The sequence below is a fragment of the Nestor notabilis genome, unplaced genomic scaffold, assembly GCF_000696875.1.
Source record: "Nestor notabilis isolate BGI_N333 unplaced genomic scaffold, ASM69687v1 scaffold11566, whole genome shotgun sequence".
In the NCBI taxonomy this organism is placed as follows: Eukaryota; Metazoa; Chordata; class Aves; order Psittaciformes; family Psittacidae; genus Nestor; species Nestor notabilis.
Genome location: NW_009931502.1, coordinates 13,869 through 31,932, shown reverse-complemented (window position 1 = coordinate 31,932; position 18,064 = coordinate 13,869). Strand labels below are relative to the sequence as shown.

General features: G+C 42.8%; 1 protein-coding gene across 1 annotated transcript in view; it reads right to left on the bottom strand.

The window, feature by feature from the left end:
• Nucleotides 1-18,064, bottom strand: part of SFMBT2 (Scm-like with four mbt domains 2) — a gene marked incomplete at both ends in the record, with an annotated part of 54,324 nt that overhangs the window by 29,428 nt on the left and 6,832 nt on the right. The window contains 3 exons of the mRNA XM_010015934.1: nucleotides 2,742-2,889; nucleotides 3,513-3,614; nucleotides 14,897-14,994. Of these exons, the coding sequence (XP_010014236.1) occupies nucleotides 2,742-2,889; nucleotides 3,513-3,614; nucleotides 14,897-14,994 (348 nt within the window). The remainder of the gene's footprint in view (nucleotides 1-2,741; nucleotides 2,890-3,512; nucleotides 3,615-14,896; nucleotides 14,995-18,064) is intronic.

The following is an 18,064-nucleotide window of genomic DNA, read 5'->3' as shown; positions in this document are numbered from 1 at the left end:
AGCAGGAATAAAACCTGAGAGGGCAGTTAGAGAGTTTGCCATAATTCACTTCAACAGCCCAACAAGGATGACTCTTAAAAGATGAGCATGCTCAAGAACTGGCTTCAAACAAGTCTGGACCTGTATATGGCCTTTTCATGCAGCATCACAATATAAGCTGCATCCCTTAGCACGTGGGGAGGTACTACGTGCCCAGCACCTCCACTAGCACATGATATTCACATACTGTTATCCTTTACTGCTCAGCTCAAGTAATAATGTTCAAAACTTCATATGATTCAACTGTGCTCCTCAATCATGTCATACCTCATTGTGTTTGCTCTCAGCATGAAAAAGCCCAGTGGTCTAATCAGAAGCAAATATAACAACACAAATATACTGGAGGTTTTGGAAGTGGCATTTCCTCGGTTAACCTTACAGCTCGGAGCGCCACCAATATGTTTTTTTCCCCCTCTTAATAGCTCATAAAAAGGAACAATGGCTGTTACTTTAAAGGGAAGCGGTCTATAAATCCAGCTCTAATAAATATAAACAGTGCTTGTTCAGTGTTTATACAGCAGCAGTAAATGGGTATTCATTTTTGGCACTGTACAGGAAAATACTGCTCTCTATTTCTAGTAGCAAATGTTTGCACCTCCTGTTCATGACTCATCTAGTAAATGTTTGGCTTCAACAAAGGCCTGATAGGCAAAAAAAAAAAAGGCAAGAGAATAGGATATCAGACAAATAAAGGACTTTGAACCCAAATACCCCAACCTGGCACACTGTTCTGATGAAATCAAATCAATTTATTTTTAAATCTGAAAACTTCCTTGTCAACCATAAATGAACCAAAAAACCAAAGCCCAGAATACAGCAAAGGAATCCTTCCAAAGCAAAAGGACTTCTTCCATTGCCATTTTTTGCTCCATGGGAACTTCCTGCCTTTCAACAGGGAGAGCTATTTGGGAAACACTAAGTATTGTCAACATATTCTCTGTTAAGGGTGATGTTGGTTGGGAATGTGTTGAGTGCTGGGGAAGCAGAAGCCTGGTCAAATCTGGTGTGAGAAGGGGCAATTCTGGGCACCCAGGTAGAGCTGCCCAGTGATTTGGGTGAAAATGGGATTTCCTCCTCCTTCTGCAGACCTGCTCATCAGCAGCCAGCTCACACCGCAGCCTTCTGCACTCCCACAGCATTGCAGTCCTCTCATATCAGCCCTGGTTATTTCTTTATCCAAAGCTGGTATTACTCTGCTCAGAGAAGACCAACTACCTCAGTGCGAGCTCAGATGCTTTTCACTTTCCCTGTGCTTTCTGGTTTTGGTGGTTCGTGGGTTTTGTTTTCTAAAAGAAATAAGCAATTCTAACATCTGATTATATTTTAGTGACTCAAAGAGTGTGTCTGCCAATGGAAGAAGGGTGTGACACCAAAGGTGCTAAAATGCAGCTTGGGCGTGCAGCCCTCTTACACAGCATAAGAAATACAGCAATATACTGCATTTATCTATCTGCCACTTGCTTTATGCCTTTTTAATAGCTTCTCCCCCCTCCCCCCCCGATTTCTGATCTGACAGCAGAAAATATCAGGGGAATGAGGGGAGACTTTCTACACTCTCTCAGAAGCCCAAGTGGACCCCAGTCACCAGGCATCACACCAGATAACTACTTATCCCTTAGAGTTTGCTGGCCGAGTTGAGCAATATCTGTATGATGGATGCTACAGCCACGTCTGAAAATGTTGGCATCTAAAGGAGAGTTCACATGCATTTGACCCACAAAACACCACCCCAGACGGGCTTTGTATCAGCATAGATTGGGAAATATTAGGCCATGACCCTGTGCAGAGAAATGTCTGGCCTATGTTCACGGCCAGGTTGGACAGAGCCTTAGGTGACATGGTCTAGTGTGAGGTGTCCCTGCCCATGGCAGGGGTTGGAGCTGGATTATCTTAAGATCCTTTCCAACCCAAACCATTCCATGATTCTATGTTCTAGTTTAGTTAATCAGGTGGCCTGGGGGAAGCTGCATGTGAATTTGGGGTGGCAAAACCAAACCATTCTGTTTGCTTTCATTTTCAGCAACTTTTCTGGCCAGTATCAGTGAGCAGTCACACAGGAATTATCATTACACCTGGATTCAAGCAGGAGGGAGTTAAAGCAGCCAGACAGCACATTTATTTCAGTAAAAGCAACAGGGTAATCACAGATGCACCATATGCAGCTGCACAGACAGGACTCCAGGACTTCATGTGTGCTGAAGAGACACTCTGGATACACATAAGAGGACTCTGAATCCGGTAGGGAATAACCCTTCGCTTCCCTGGGTTTGTCAGCAGCATGCTTTTTCCAAAATTAGAACAAATCTGCATATACAAAACTTAGTGTTTGGGGGTTTTTTGGAAGGTGAGGGTTAAGGAATTTCAGGAAGATGCCTGGTTTGCCTCTAGTATGGTACAATTTTTAATGCTCCTTTTGCTCTTACACACACAAAGCATCACTAAGAGGCGTTTCACAGGAATTCACCAGGTTTCAGTGCAGCCTGCTTCAGACTATAAAGCACACGGACATCAATCCACCAGCAAGACTTGTTTGCAGACATGGTCATGGGCTGGTATGAGCTAAAACAGTCGCAGTGACTCAAGAGAGCTACTCTGGTTTGAGATACTGACGGTGATGGTGTGCAATGAACACATCATGGTTTTAAAGGCAATAACAACAAGCAAGCCTCCTTCAGAGGAAACCGCCAAGAAGGAATACAAACCCTTGGGAGGTGTGAGATTGACTCCGTTTTTAAGGCACCACTGTATTGGCAAGATCCCTAAGGAATCCGCATGGCAAAGCATTGAGATTTTGCTGGGTTCAGGTCTCACGTCATCAATGGTCACTTGTAAATAATGATTGTTAAAAACCTAAGGGGTGAAAAAGGAGAAAACAACATCAGAAATTAAATTCTCTGCAACTTTAGGGAATGTGGAAAGCTGAAACAGCCGGACCCTGGAATCAAACCAGGCATGAAAATAACCCAGCCTAACCTAGCACTTTTCATCCAAGTGTTTTTACCAAAGAAATCAAAGCCTGAGTTTTAGACATTGGTAAACTGAGGCAAGGGAAAGTGCTGCTGTTCAGGATCACTGAGTATTCCCGTAACTGGAGGCAATCCTGAAGAGCCCACAGCCTTCCTCTCTCTTGCGCTTGAGAGTGTCGACTAAATCCCCAGCTACCACCTCCATCCAGCTGTTTTATTTCTAAAGGTTTCCCAGATGTTCACGGAAAATACATATGCATGAAGGGGAAACAGGGATAAAAGAGGGATCCTTTTTTGCATGGAAGTGATAGATGGACATGCTTATCCCCACTGGATCTAAGTCAGCTGGTGATGATTATGGGAAAGAATCAATTCATTAATTAGGAACATTCATGGATTTTGAACATATTTCTTAATATGTCCTCCAGATAATTAAGTCTCTTGAAAACTCTCTGGAGTTTTCCTAAAGTGGAAAGGCTGTTTTCATCCTCCTTTCCAGGAGCTCACCTTGGTCACTGATGCAGGACAGATATTAAACGGCTCCCTTATATTCACCGCCTCCAGCTTCATCCCCACAGTGAAGAAGTGGTTCCTCAAATCAGCATGGTCCTGCAGGAAGAGATGGGGAAGAGAAGCGCATGGTATGCCAGTGCCATCCACCAAGAAGAGGCCAACACATTTGAAAATCTATTTGAAATGCATCCATGTGGATTTGGCACTTAGCTCATTAGCAGATTGACCCCCAATTGGCAGCTCCTGGTCCTGTGTTCTTTTCATGCCAACCGAAATACAGAGAGGGAACAGCCTCACTCCCAGAGGACAGATCTGCTGGACCAAGCCCATCACATTTAAAGCACAATGTGCATCCATCTCATCAACAGTGTCTAACCAGAACTTGGTCAACAAGGAGATCATGCTCACCAAATTGAGGACCTGTCTGAGAAACCATAGAATGGTTTGGGTTGGAAGGGACTTGAAAGCTCCTCCAGTTCCAGTCCCCTGTCATGGACAGGGACACCTTCCACTAGAGCAGGTTGCTCCAAGCCCCTGTGTCCAACCTGGCCTTGAACACTGCCAGGGATGGGGCAGCCACAGCTTCTCTGGGCACCCTGTGCCAGCGCCTCAGCACCCTCACCGGGTAGAACATATTCCTAATATCTGACGTCCCCCTGGGTAATGCACAACATGGATGCAAACAGCTTGGGGTGGCCCTGATTTACACTTATGGATGTCCAGCTCCTGCAGGGCACTGAAATAAGGACCTGGGCTGATTTCCATGTGTTGCAAGATGGAAAGGTCTTCTCTCCAGCCAGGAGACTAAAGGTGGACTAAGGCCCAGACAATGAACCCAGACCCAAAATGTGGGCAATGAGAGAACATGTTGGTGAGAAAACATACAGCTGTGTACATGCCCATCACAACACTTTCAACCTGGCTGTACCCAGAAGACTGCACAAAAAGGGCTTCATCCCACAGCTCTGGGATGGCAGCAAGATACAGACCCAAAATGCAGAAGTAACTGAGTTTTAATTCCCTGATTTGCAACCAGTTTGGTATTTAACATCTATCAAATCGCTCCATCCCTCGTGACCCCCATCTAAGTTGGCATCCTAATTCCAGAGCAATTATCATATTTTGTGTTCATTCAATAAAAATGTCCTGCAGTATTTCTAAACCATCTGTGCATTAGCCAATACAAGCATAAAAAGAGATGATGTTATATTTAACACACACAGACGACTCCAAAATGCATGCGGAAAGCTTGCTCTCTACTATGTGGTTAGCAATATCATTCCCATCTACATTCATTGCTACATGTTGTATTCTTGTTCTAAAATGATTTTCTATTGATCCAAAGTTGTATGTCATTGTGCTTTCTTTTCGCAAGAACTGTCTTCACTTGTAGACTTAACAACTTCTATTTTGGGATCTTACATCCCTGGTGCCAATAGAGATAAGGATTTTTTCAAGCTCCCACCACAATTAAATGAACCGTTATTTTCCTCTTACCAACCTGCAGTGTTACGGAGCCTTTTCTGTGAGAACCAAAAAGCAGTTAAGAAAAATCATAATGGATTTAGTCTCACAGCATGAGTATAAACTGATGGGGAAACTGAGGAAGATTGAGTGAAAATGGCCTAGATCCCAGTGAAGTTAATGGCTGGGGAAGGATCAGACATTCAGGAGTCTGAGCATCCTGCAGTGTAGCATAACTATCAGTCATACTTGTGCTTGCTGGCAGTCACTTCCATACCACTAAAGCCCCAAAGAGACAGGAGACCCATTTCTAGCAGCTTTGCACAGTTTCACTGAATAGAAGTCTGAAACAGGGAAGAGAATGTGGCTCCTTGTACATAGAGCTTGCCTAATACAGGGATGCACTGGACGGACAGGTTATCAAAATTGCCATCTTTGGAAAAGATGATGGCTGCAAAATTCAGACCGCACCAGGTCTGAACTTCAAATTTCCAAAGGTAAGAAGCATCTGTGCTGGAGAGCTGCCTCCTCCTGCATGAAGATCTGCACCCGATGTCTTCTAATCCTTAGGGTGAGGTGGTAAAGAAAAGGCAGCTTTGCAAAATGTACATCTGGAAGCAAGCTTACACTGCAGCATCTCCCCATCAAAAAGTTCCAGTATAACCCAAGATCCACCAAAGTACTTAATCATGTTAACCTTTAAACATGCAAGTAGTTTCATCAACTTTTGAAGTTATTTGTTGATTAAGACCAAAATATATCGAGACCAAACCATATTGCTTCTCATTTTTACTTGAATCAATTTCTTTGGTTCATCTCCTTCTATTTGTTTTGGCCTTTTTCAAAGGAAGAAAATAAAGAGGTTGAGAAAAAAAGAAAGCTAATAACATTTAAAGCTATTTTACTTCAAGAGCATATCCCCTTTTCTCCATGCACTATGTACCTTAGGATCAAGTCTCCCTTCTCTTTCAGCATAGCATGCAAATAGCTTCCCCATTAAATGAATAGCAAGAGCGAGCTTGCAAGGGGAGTTCATGGGATCTCAGGTATGTCTCCCTTTTGAGGGTCAAAATCCTCTTTGAAGCAGGAACGTACGTTTGTTTGGAGAGGTGCTGTGGAAATAAAAAGCTTGTCTGTGTTAAATGTCATTTTTGAGATGGATAAGCTTTCATGGAGAAAAAGCCTTTGTACCATCTCTCTCTGGCAAACGGTCAGAGTCTGGATATTTGATCTCTCTCTTATATTTGCTAAAGAGAAGAATCAAAATTTACCAAAGCAGCCTTAGATATTTGCAGCCACAAAAGGAAAAGAAGATCCTGGTAGTATTCACCGATTCCAGTGCTGGAGTTGCCTCGGCCAGCAGGGAATTACTTGGGATTTGGCATATGCTCCTCTTCAAAAGTCCAATTAATTTACATAATTTCTAAGAATAGGCTCCACAGAAGTGATGGCAAAGCTTTTAATTAGTATTAGACTCAAAGTGATACACTGAATAATGAACTGCTCTCTCCTCCCTTTATTCACATTGACAGGGAAGGTGCCTGTTTAATAAAAGCAGCTCCAAGAAGAGGACTGGAGGGGTGAGACATTCCCCTAGTCCCCGCCAGGCAGCTCAGCCAAGCAAAAGAAATGCCTGAAGTGATTATGGGTGACAGAATCCAATCCTTTGCCACTATTTCCTGGCATTCAAAGCCACCTAAGAGGGTGTCACTAGCCATTATTTTCTACTAACATCTCCAAGTGAGTTTCAATTTTCTTTGAAATGCAGATGAATAGGCAAAATATTTTTGGCCATTTGGAGCATTTCATAGCCTTGTGCATGGTGAAGCTTTACTCCTACTGGCAATCAATGCTTCCCAGAAGCAACCCCACTGACCACAAGGATTTACACCAGCAGGTTGCTTGTCCTGAGGTTCACAAGCCTTGTTTGGGTGATGGAAATACCCTCTGACTGCTGAAAAGCAGTCAAGTAAGCTGGATTGACAGTCAAGGATGAAGAAGAGTCCCTCATAGCTAAATGAAAAATCATGCCACAGAAAGCACAACGAATTAACGTGGTACAAGCACTGCAGCTGATCATTCAGAGGGTCACAATCTCTACAGGATGGATCACAGCCTGCAACAACACTCATGAGGAATGAATGGAAAAGCGTATAACCCTCCACTGAATGTCCATCACTTGCAGCCCAAACCCATTGGCAAAAGCCAGGGCTGTTGCAGCTCTCACTACAAACCACAAGAAGCAATTAAACCCAGCCCCACGCTCATAGTTTTAGAGCAGAATGCAGTTGTAAATATGCCAGCATGCACAGGCTGTGACCCTCCAGGCCACCTGAAAGAACCCTGCTTTGCTGTGCATCTGCATCATTGTCTCTATCTTCATATGGCAACCCTTCTGCAAAAACACGGATGGGCTTTGCAACCAGCATCACCTACAGGGCTGAAAGCTGAAGGTCAAATAACAAGTCAGCAATGGTGCTGGGAGGAGAACCAGGCTCCTAATTCCCAACCCTTCTTTTTTAAGTACTGAGATAGCAACTCTATTTTCTCCTTCACAGCTAACAAGCCACTGGCAATGCAGCTTTCAAAAATTATGCAGGTTTTGGGTGACTTGGAAGCCTAAATTTCACTCCAAAAGAGATCCACAAACTGATTTACAACAGCATTCAGACTCTTTAAGGATGCAGATAGGCTTTAGGGAAGTACCCTTGTGGGTGACATGCTTAAATCCTAATAATAAGGTCACTAAGTATTAGCTTTAGGTCTTGGGCTCAAAAGATGTACTTTAAAATCAAGATAATCATTTGTACTTTCTGGTACCTAAATATCTTGCTAAATCTGGCTTCTAAGTATTTCTACTCAACAAAGGTCATTTAAGTGTAAATAAACTCAGATTTGTCCATGTCACAGGAGTGGAGCTCAGGTAATTTTACAGTGCAGTGGGTAATGCAGATAGCGCAGGGTGACTTGGTTAAGCTGCTTTTGCCCGTGACATTTAGGGAAGCTGTACTATGGGCTGGTAGCTCTAGCTGTGTCCACAAACCCAAGGAAGGGCATCACCTTCAGACTGTGAAAAGCTCATTTTAAGCCCATTCTGCTCAAGACAGAACTTTGGAATCGTCTCATTTTAAACCCAGCAGCTTATAGAGAGTACAGATAAGAGGAAAAGGCTCTAATGTGAACTCTGATTTCCAAATACTCTAAAAGTCAGGGGTCTTTTTGTCCAGGATAGTCAGATTCACACCAATTATAAGACTGCAACTCTGTGCAAAATTCAGGCCTAACTCTGAATGCTGAAAAGTTGCAAAGTTGAGAGGCTGATGAGAAACACTGAGCACTTAATAAATGATTGAACTGAGCCTCCTTTAATCCTCACCAACTGTAACAGTGTGAAATGCTATTGCCTTCAGTCACATCTTTCCCAATTTACCCTACCAAAAGACACAGAAGAAGTAGGCCCCATCTGGTATGATTGGAAACATATTATTTGATTGAGTTTTTGTTTTCAAAGACATCACTTCCCCCCAGTGTTTTCTCTAATTCTCCCAAGAACCTGGCTGTTTCTAATAGCCTAATTTTAATCACAAAGCTCATGTGTGGTAACCAGTCACAAACACAGTAATAGCAGTGGTTAAACTGCCTCTACAGGAATCTGGCATTGGTTTTTTAATTGAGCCTAAATAAATAAATAAATAAATAAACCCTCTCAAATGCAATCCTCTGCATTACTTGCAGATGAATCAGTCTTGTTTGCGATTCAACTTCCTTGGCTAAACATGGAGCAATTTTCCCTGAAGGCACATACATTCAGGAGACACAAATCCCCCCGTAAGACACAACATGAGCCATTTGTCCCTTGGTTTGACAAGTGCAGAAGAGCAAAATGTAGAGCTATGGGGTGGGAAGTAAAGGAAAAGGTGCTGGAAGTGAAGCTTTAGAGGTATCGTGGCCCTGAAGTAATGAGCATGAGAGCCAGTTATGAACTGCACCTACTGAAGAGCCCCTTCAAAACTGCAGATGCTTCTGCCTAGGATCAAATTTAGCCCTACAGATTCTAAGCTCCTCTTGTTGAATAAAATACAGTTGCCATAGAAACAGCAACATTGCAGAGTAGCCAGTCTAAATCCAAATACACCTTCTCCGTATGGCTTGGCCCGACGCAGATGGCATTAGAGCAAAGATCCCCTCCTACACAGCGCCTGCTTGGATTCGCTTGGGCAGTGGAACCACATGCAGCAGAGGTAAAAGAGACAGATATGCATCCACTTGGGTCTTTTAGGGGGTGTTGGGTTGGGTTTCTTAACGTCTTACAGCACTCAGGACTGCCAAACCACTGCACAGGCTAATGTGCAGTAATAATGCACTGCTGAATCCTGGTTAGTAGTCAAGGGCTACTAGAATCATTAAGTGTCTGGAGCATCTCTCCTATGAGGAAAGGCTGAGGGAGCTGGGTCTGTTGAAAACAAGAGAAAACAAGGCTCAGGGGAGATCTGACCAATACACATAAGTATCTGAAGGGAGGGTGTCAAGAGGATGAGGCCAGACTCTTCTTGTTGGTGCACAGTGACAGGACAAGAGGCAACAGGCATAAACTAAACCACAGGAAGTTCCACCTGGACATGAGGAAGGTGACTGAGCACCGGAACAGGTTGTCCAGGGAGGTTGTGGAGTCTCCTACCCTGGAGATACTCAAGAGCTTCCTGGGCTCAATCCTGAGCAATGTGCTCTAGGTGATGCTGCTTGAGCAGGGTGGTTGGACTACATGACTCCAGTGGTCCCTTCCAAACTCAATCACTCTGCACAGGTCCCATTTGATAGGTGGGAAAGGCGAGTGGAAAAGAAAACACACAGGTGGGAACACCTACTTGAGTGGTCCACAGACATATAACCAGATTCCATCTCACCTGAGTGGTACCTTTCATATTGGGGACATCCTTGCTTCCAAGAGCCATGAAGGCTCTTTACATCTAAAGAACCTTTGTGGTATACTCCTAATGATGGTCTTACAAAGATAAATGGCTTTAACAAGCTGAGATAGGAGTGGGTCAAAAGGCAGCCAAACAAGAGGGGGATCAGGATGCCATGCGTGTCTCCCGGCCAGGCAAATAGCAGTCAGAGAGATGGGCTGGCAAGTGCTATGGACGAGGAAGAACAGATGGAGTATAAATAATCTGGCAGCCTGCAAACAACATGGCTACTCACAGGTTATTAAAGCACAGCGTGCAGAGTGAAGGCCAGCCAAGCCATCAGTGCATGAAGGGGCCTTGGATTGCTTATGTTGGGATTTGGCTTCCAAGTGAAACCAAAAGCATGTTCGTTTTAAGCTAGGGCACATGCTGATGCAGATCTAGCAGGGGAGCTGAAGACAGAAAAACCCTGTTGGACTTCAAGTCTATTCATATCGCCTGGTCAGGATTGTCTCTGAGCAGAAAGGAACCTTTGGGTTTCTCTAGCTTAAGCTCCTTCAGAATAATGGAAGAAAACACCCTAAAACACTCAAAGGGTTTATTAACTTTTGAGAGCTGTTGTCCTCCTTTAAAAACAAATAGTCCATCTTACTCTTTGCACAATTAATTTGATGGGAAAATTACATTTTAGAGGAGGGGAAGGAGTCCTGTTTAATATTTGTCTTCATACTTTTGAATGTAGAATTAGAACTACCACTTTGTCCTGAACTTTGGGGGGCAGCTCTCTCCCATGTGATCCCTCCACCACTCTCCTTAGGAGAGATAGGTCCCAACAGATTCCTTCCATGTCATTAATTTTACCATTAAGTAATACTATTACTTATTACAGAAAACATCCAAAAGTCCCACTTAGAAATAGGGGCACACTGGGCTGGGCACAGCATAGAGCTTTTTTTGCCAGAGAAAGAGCTATTTTGAGCTGGATAAAAACAACGACAACTTTAGGAAAGGAGGACCAGAGACAAGAGGAATGGGTCCAAAGCCTGTAATCAGGAATTGCTACCTATCTTAGATAACACCTAAAAACCCCTTAGATAACACTTCTCCCTCCTCTTCAAGCTGTTTACCAGAGTTTGGGTGAGGGATGTGGCTGGTGACAGCTCCATCCAAACTAGTCATCAGGACCCATTTTATAGCAATGGAGGGAATTTGGCATAGCATGCCCATATGCAACATCTACAGAAAGATGGTGAGCATCCCCAAATCCTGGCCAGGATTTATGGCCCAAACAGAGGTGTCTGAGGTGAGCTGAAAGACACCTGAGGATCCATGACATCTGCATGGGACCCACAGATATGGCACAGGAGACGAGGGGAAGCATAATGGGATGTAAGAGAAGGTCCCAGGGACATTATCTGCCCCTCTGGGAAACTAAATCCCATGATCTGGGTTTTAAGCAACCTGGTCTAGTGTGAAGTGTCCTTGCCTGTGGCAGGGGGTTGGAACTGGATAAGCTTTAAGATTCCTTCCAACCCAAACCAGTCTCTGATTCTGTGATCTGTGTCAGGCATTCATCTTACACAAGCTACAGGGCTTTAACTCTAAAAGAATGCAGTGATTCATAAGTATTAGGGCTCAAATATGCTGTTTGGAGTCTGGTTTCCTGATGCAAGTCTTAGAAAGTACCAGCAATGCCATCGCTGAAGCAAACCACTGAAATTGTCACTCTTAACTTGAAATCAGGCCCCAGTAATAGTTTGAACATCTTTATTCAGCTCTGGCTATTTTTTTAGGTGTCCTCTGAAGCCTAAGCCATTTATGACCAGTACCAAGCATGGGCGATGCCTACAGCACCCTGAAATCAGGGCAGAAACAGCAAAGGACACATCTTCTTGGGTTGTGGCCTTTCAGAAGGTTTTGTGCTCCTAAACCATTCAAACACACTTGAAAATCCTGGCTGCATTTTATTTTCTTTAAGGCTCAAGATGTTTTCTGAATAGAACAGGGTGTCAAAATAGCAGGTGTGTTGTAAAAAGCTTTTCTGAAGAAAAAACTTATTCCAGGATGTGCAGTTTGCAAAACACTATGTTTAGTAGCTATATAATAGCAGCATTTTCTGGCAGTTGAACATCACGTTCCTTCTCAAAAGATCCTAAAGCATTTTACAAACACTTTCAACATATGGCCAACTGTAAAACAGCACCAGAATAAAACCAAGATCCTGTTTGCACTCTTCCCCCTGTTTTTTTGCAACCAGCTCATGTGGTCTGGTGGCTGGAGCCTCTCCTTGGATGCCAAGAAGGGATCAAGGCACTTCTGCAAAGGGTTTTTGGATCTGCTGCCAAAGAAAGACCACCACACACAAGTTTATCTTTGTGTTGATAACTCAGGCTCAAATCCACACCGTACAAGGTTGGCGTAACCCTGTTACACCAAAACCAAATTGTCTTATCACCAACACCAACAATAGGCTGACAGACCCATAAGAGGAGCCACTTCTCGCACTACAACTGCAGATCTGCTTTCTCAGGACCATTAGCTGGGACCACTTTGATGGCACATTAGTGACACTGCCCAGTCATGTACAGCTCAAAGGACAACAGCAATTTAAGTCATAATCCAGCTGAATGTGTAGGTGCTCACCCCAGGGACCGCTCATGCCTGTAGAGCAAGCGCAAGCTACTCAGTGATGGATTTCTGTAGGGAATAGGGAAAATGCAGACTATAACTGCTCGTTGTGCAGTTTACCATGTCCGACAGAGTAAACATTTCCAGCTTTCTGGAAGATCTTTAACAGTTGCCAGCTGTCAAACCCTGTGTTTTACATCTCATCTAATACGTGACAGTTACAGTAGCACGGAGCCCCAGGCACCATGTAGAGACATTACTTCTGTGCTGGGTTTGCAAAAAACCAATAAAAATTAATAAAAATTTTTTTAAAAAAAGAGAAAAAATATAAAATTATGCCTTTGGATTCAACACTTTTTGCTGGGATCTGGGATTCTCCTTGAAGGTCCCACACATAAATACTGGCTTATGTTGGAGATCAGACAACTGTACTCTTGTATAGTCTCCTAAAGCCTTTCTGTAATTCATACTTAAGTCACTACCAGAGGAAGACATGCTCACAGGCATGGACAAGCTCTCGTATTTTTCTCTTTAATCAAGAGGCATATGATAGGGTTGATTCACCCTAAAAGGACAGAATAAAGTGATGTCCACACACAAATAATTTATTCAGCCTCCTGCCTTCCCAGCACCAGAACCAGAGGCTTAGGTAACACCAGACACTAAATTCAGCCCACCTTGTGCTCAGCTTTTACACTATAAATAAGGAAGTCCTATTGACCTAATCCTGTCACATTTGGCCCCAAACTAACTCTCCTCTTGGGCCACTCAAGCATCCCAATGTTTTGCATTGTCTTCTAAGAGGAACATGTTTGCAAGCTCCAACCGCATGGCACAGCAACTGGGGTTTGCTGAATTTAATTTATGACCCTCATGCAATAATTAAAATAAGTGGGTATAAGTCTGTCATGCTGAGAAGAGGCAGCAGAACAGCTGTTAGTTATAAACCTTAAAAAAAGAAGGATGCTTTATGAGCCTCATCAGAAACATTCTTCACTCTTTCATATAGACAGCAATAAAATTTACACATTAGGCATTCCCCATTGCGATTTAATCCCTGCCCCACACAATGCAGTTTTGATCTCGAAACTTTTGCAAATGCAAACTTTAATAGAGTTGGCAGATAGATGGGTTGTATGAAATAAATGGCAGAGAGTCAAAACTCTCTGCGCACCACTCCCATCACAACACAAGGCTGCTCAAACCCACATTCGTGCCGAAAGCCAATGCACAAGTCTTCCTACTTCTCCTAGCCAGCATAGCTTTCACATTGCAAGCAAATGAGCCGCTGACTGGTCCATTAGCAAATTAATGCATTCCCAAATTAATGTTGCTAATTCAGCTGCGTCTCAGCTAGTTAAGGAGCCTGGATTCCTCATGGGAAGCTTTTGGCATGTCCCTGCAGAAAGGGTGAAGGTGGCACCAGGGTTTTGTGGCACGTTGAGATGGAACACCATGAGTGCCTTCTTCCAGTTATAGGATGATAGAACCATTTAGGTTGGAAAAGCCATTTAAGATCATCAAATTCAACTGTTTTGGGACATTGCAGTGCAATATTGCTGAAGGGCAGGGAAGGAACCCACAGGCTCCCTAAGCTGGATGAGCCAGGAATGGTCGTGGGGATGGCACCAGGGTCCCACAGGTCCCCAAGCCAGAGGTGACACCAGAGACAGCATGGCACCGCTGTGCTTCAACACACCTCCCCAAGCATCTTCTTGCACCCACAGCAGCGCTGCCCATCACAGTGAGGATGTAACTGTCAGAAAGCAGACGGGCACAGCTAGGAATGAGGATTATCTGGAGCCTTCATGATTAATAGCAGTGCATATCTGGATGGGAAATTAAAGCTGCTGCCTCAGGGCTGAAGCACATCTCTAACTATTAAAAACCGGAGCGAGAAGGGAAATAAAAGAGGGGGGACGGGGACAAAATTATCTCCTACTTCCACTACAGATCCCTGAAGGAAGCTTCTCTGCCTTGTGGCTTGTGATCATATGAAAATTTAAGTGCAAGGGTCACAGAAATCTGTCCACAGAAAAATGTCAACTTTCATATTTGTAGCTTTACAATTTCACTGTTGAATACATTGCCTTTGCACAGCTCTAACAGAGTAAGACACATCATTGAAAATAATGTTGGAGCAATCAGTGCTCAGCACCCCCAGCCCCTAGAAAACACTGACTGCAAGAAATCAGTTCTGAACATGGGAAGTCCGCACATAAAAACTGCATTTTACACAAACATCTCACTTGTGACCTTTTGTGGTTACATACAAGAGCAACAGCCCTTCCTGCAAAAGTTTAACATAAGCCACAAAAACCTGTGTGATATTTACTCATTGTGGGTTCTGTAAGTGAAGGAAAAATGTGTATCTTTTACCTTGAACACTTCCATTGGAAGAGGGAAATTTGCTGCATCATTAAGGGATTTTTCCAGAGCGGATTTCCACTCAGATATTGTCTTCAGAGAACAGATATCTAAAGCAATGACAACAACAAAACACAACAAAACCAAGAGGTGACTGTTTGGGAATCAAACATTTTTGAAAGACTTACGGTTCTGTGTCATAAAAATGGATAGTACAAGTGAAATGAATAGTGTGTATATTCCAAGCTGTACAGCGTGGATAAATCCAACACAAAAGCAACTACAGGGGCACATTTAAGGGAGATTGTATTTTATATCCTGGAGTAAAACCCAGGAAAATGCACATCCTTCATCTTCTGCCAAAGAAACAAGAACTGTACTATCTTATTACTTGAAAATAACAAAAACTCTCCTTTGATTTTCAATTCTCAAAATACCTGATGTTTTCCAGTTTGAGGAGCCTCAGGTCTTCAGCTAATATTAGTTATATTTGAACAAAACCAGAAATACCTTTACCAAGGCTTCTGTTCATTGGAAAGTCTTTTCTTATTATATTGCAGGGTTGGGGGGGGATTGAGATGAGTGAGGGTAGGCGTGGGAAGGAACATTTTTATCCAGACCCATTAGTTAGTACCACCCTCAAAGCAGAGTATCACACCAATTCAAAGACTTACACTTATAAATTTTCATCATTGTACTTCTACACAACATCTTTGTGCAGATTCACATTGCTTTCAGTGAGTTTCTTTAAATAGGCTTAATATTACTAAATCATTATATTAGCAAGCCTTTTATGGTTCAGTGCAGTGAAATGCCTATGAGTCATCAAAGGAAACAATGTAGGAAACAATACTATGATGAAGAACATTATATTGGATTTACTTCTGCCCTAGAAAACATATTGTTATCCTGCACATAACAAGTTATTCATATGAAGGTCTTAAAGAGACAAGATAGGTAGATAGATTGCAACAATTATTAAAACGGAAATGAACATTTGCTCCATAATAAACATGAACCTTGATAGGGAGTGAACAGTGCGAAGCTTTGCTTTTGTCAGTTTGGCTTCACACACTTATATCACAGTTCAGTTCGGCACAATTTGCATTTCAATTCTGTACATCTAATAACCATATATATTTACTAGCTAGCAAAGATTTACCGCTGTATCTTACAATTCTGAAGGAGGAAATAAAACATATGTATAGAAAAAAAGGAATTGGCAAGCACTGTTTTCACCTAGCACCGACAGTACAAGAGAATTTTATGCTCTGATTTCAACAGATTTAAGACCTTATCAAAATAGGATTTGCAGGATCACTCGTTGGAAGTGGCTGTATTTATACTTCCACTATATCAAACCTCGCTACTTCAGAACAGACATCAAGGATATGCATATGAATTTAAACACACTTAAAGGGAAACATTAACCTTTCACTTTTAATTCCTTAACTGCCTGGTTATTAATGGGAATATACATTTCAAGTCTTTGTTTACAGCACAGGCAGCAGTCACAAGTGTTAAGAAGTGCACTTTTTACTTAATTGTTCATTATTTTACAGCTTTGTTGCTCCAGTTCTCCCTTACTTGCAGGAGCTCTGATCAGCTCCAAATGCAGGGAAGGAAACAACCCACCTTGTTGCTTCCTTTTTGGTTTAAATGATGCCAAACAGGGAAACAGTCAATAGAATATGGTTTTGCCCCAAAAGCTTCAGCCAGCCTGTTATTTCAACTAGCAACAAGTCTGAGTTTTGGGAATGCTGCTGGATGCTCCCCTGCTCCCTGGAGAGAGCAAGCTGAAAACAGAGCCTTGTTTTCTGCTCTGATGGCAGTGATGCATAGGAAAGAAGAAGAAAGTGGCATTTTTGGTGGCTTTTGCCCAAATCTGTGACAACAAGCATCAGTTTCTTTGGGCAGTGTCAACAAAGAGATAAAGACAACTCCAATGGTTTCAATAACCAGCAAGCAATATCATGCACACATTTAATTAGCAGCAGCTCACTTACACAGGAGAGTATCTGGACACTAAATTGCACGGTTAAAAGAGCATAAAGAACTTTGTTTAAGTGATAGGCTTGCAGGTAATTGAACAAAGTGAACTGTGTCAATTTTTATTTAGGTTAACAAGGAGTGAGCAATTAAAATGACTGCCAATTTGTCTTTAAATAGCAAGTAACATAAAAGGAGACGATCTCTTCCTGCATAAACACTCAAGGCAAGACCATCAGTGGCTCTGTGTCAAGCAGCCTGTGCCAATTTGCACTAGCAAAGTGGCCGACTCGATTCAGATATACATCTGAGGGAAAAAAATAAGCTATGAGCCCTTTTCCTCGATTAAAAGGGCTCATAAGGCACACGAAGTACCCAAAAGTTGTTACTTGAAGACAGCCAGGATGCTGTTTCCTAAGGACCCTCTTGCACATTCCTGTACACCAAATGGGTGCTAGAATGGGGATGGCTTTAGAAAAGAGACCTCTCCATCCAAAATACTGCAGACATTTGGATCCATGGGATCTCCTTTATATGAGATGCTCTGCATCTGACCCGCAAAGTGACCTTAAACCGCTATCCAAGGTGAAACCCATCCTTGCAAGTCGGAGAGGTGGATCAACACAGAAAAATCACAGCCCAGGCACAGAAGGAAATAAATAAGCTGAAGGTTCATATGTAGCATCCAAGTCAAGGGTAGGCAAAGCACTGCCACAACCTGCTAACAGATGTGTAACTGAACATCCTCATTTGACAGCAGTTGAACATGCAGCCTGATCTGGGAGGAGCTGCTTGTCCTCAGCATCTCTTCAGAAGAGATTCGTAACAGTTTTGATATACAGTCTAAGGCTGTTCCTATTACTAATCAAGGAGTTGCCTTAACTGGCTTCAGATGTTCAAAACAACCAGGTATGTGTTCATTAGTTTCAATCCACAAGAGTGGAAAAAATAGGCTTATGAAGATGTCATTTCATCTGACCTACAATAGATGTGTCTTAGGCATCCTGCAACCATGAAGAGACAGCAATAGTTCATGCTGAACTGTTTTTTCTATGCTTGCACTATGGCAGGTGAATCTAATCCTTGATGTGTAAAAAACCAACATACTGCCCACTGACTCTCTTTACTAAGAAGGTCCATACTATGTCTTTCACACAATAAATGTCTTTCTAGTATAATCCTATATATCAC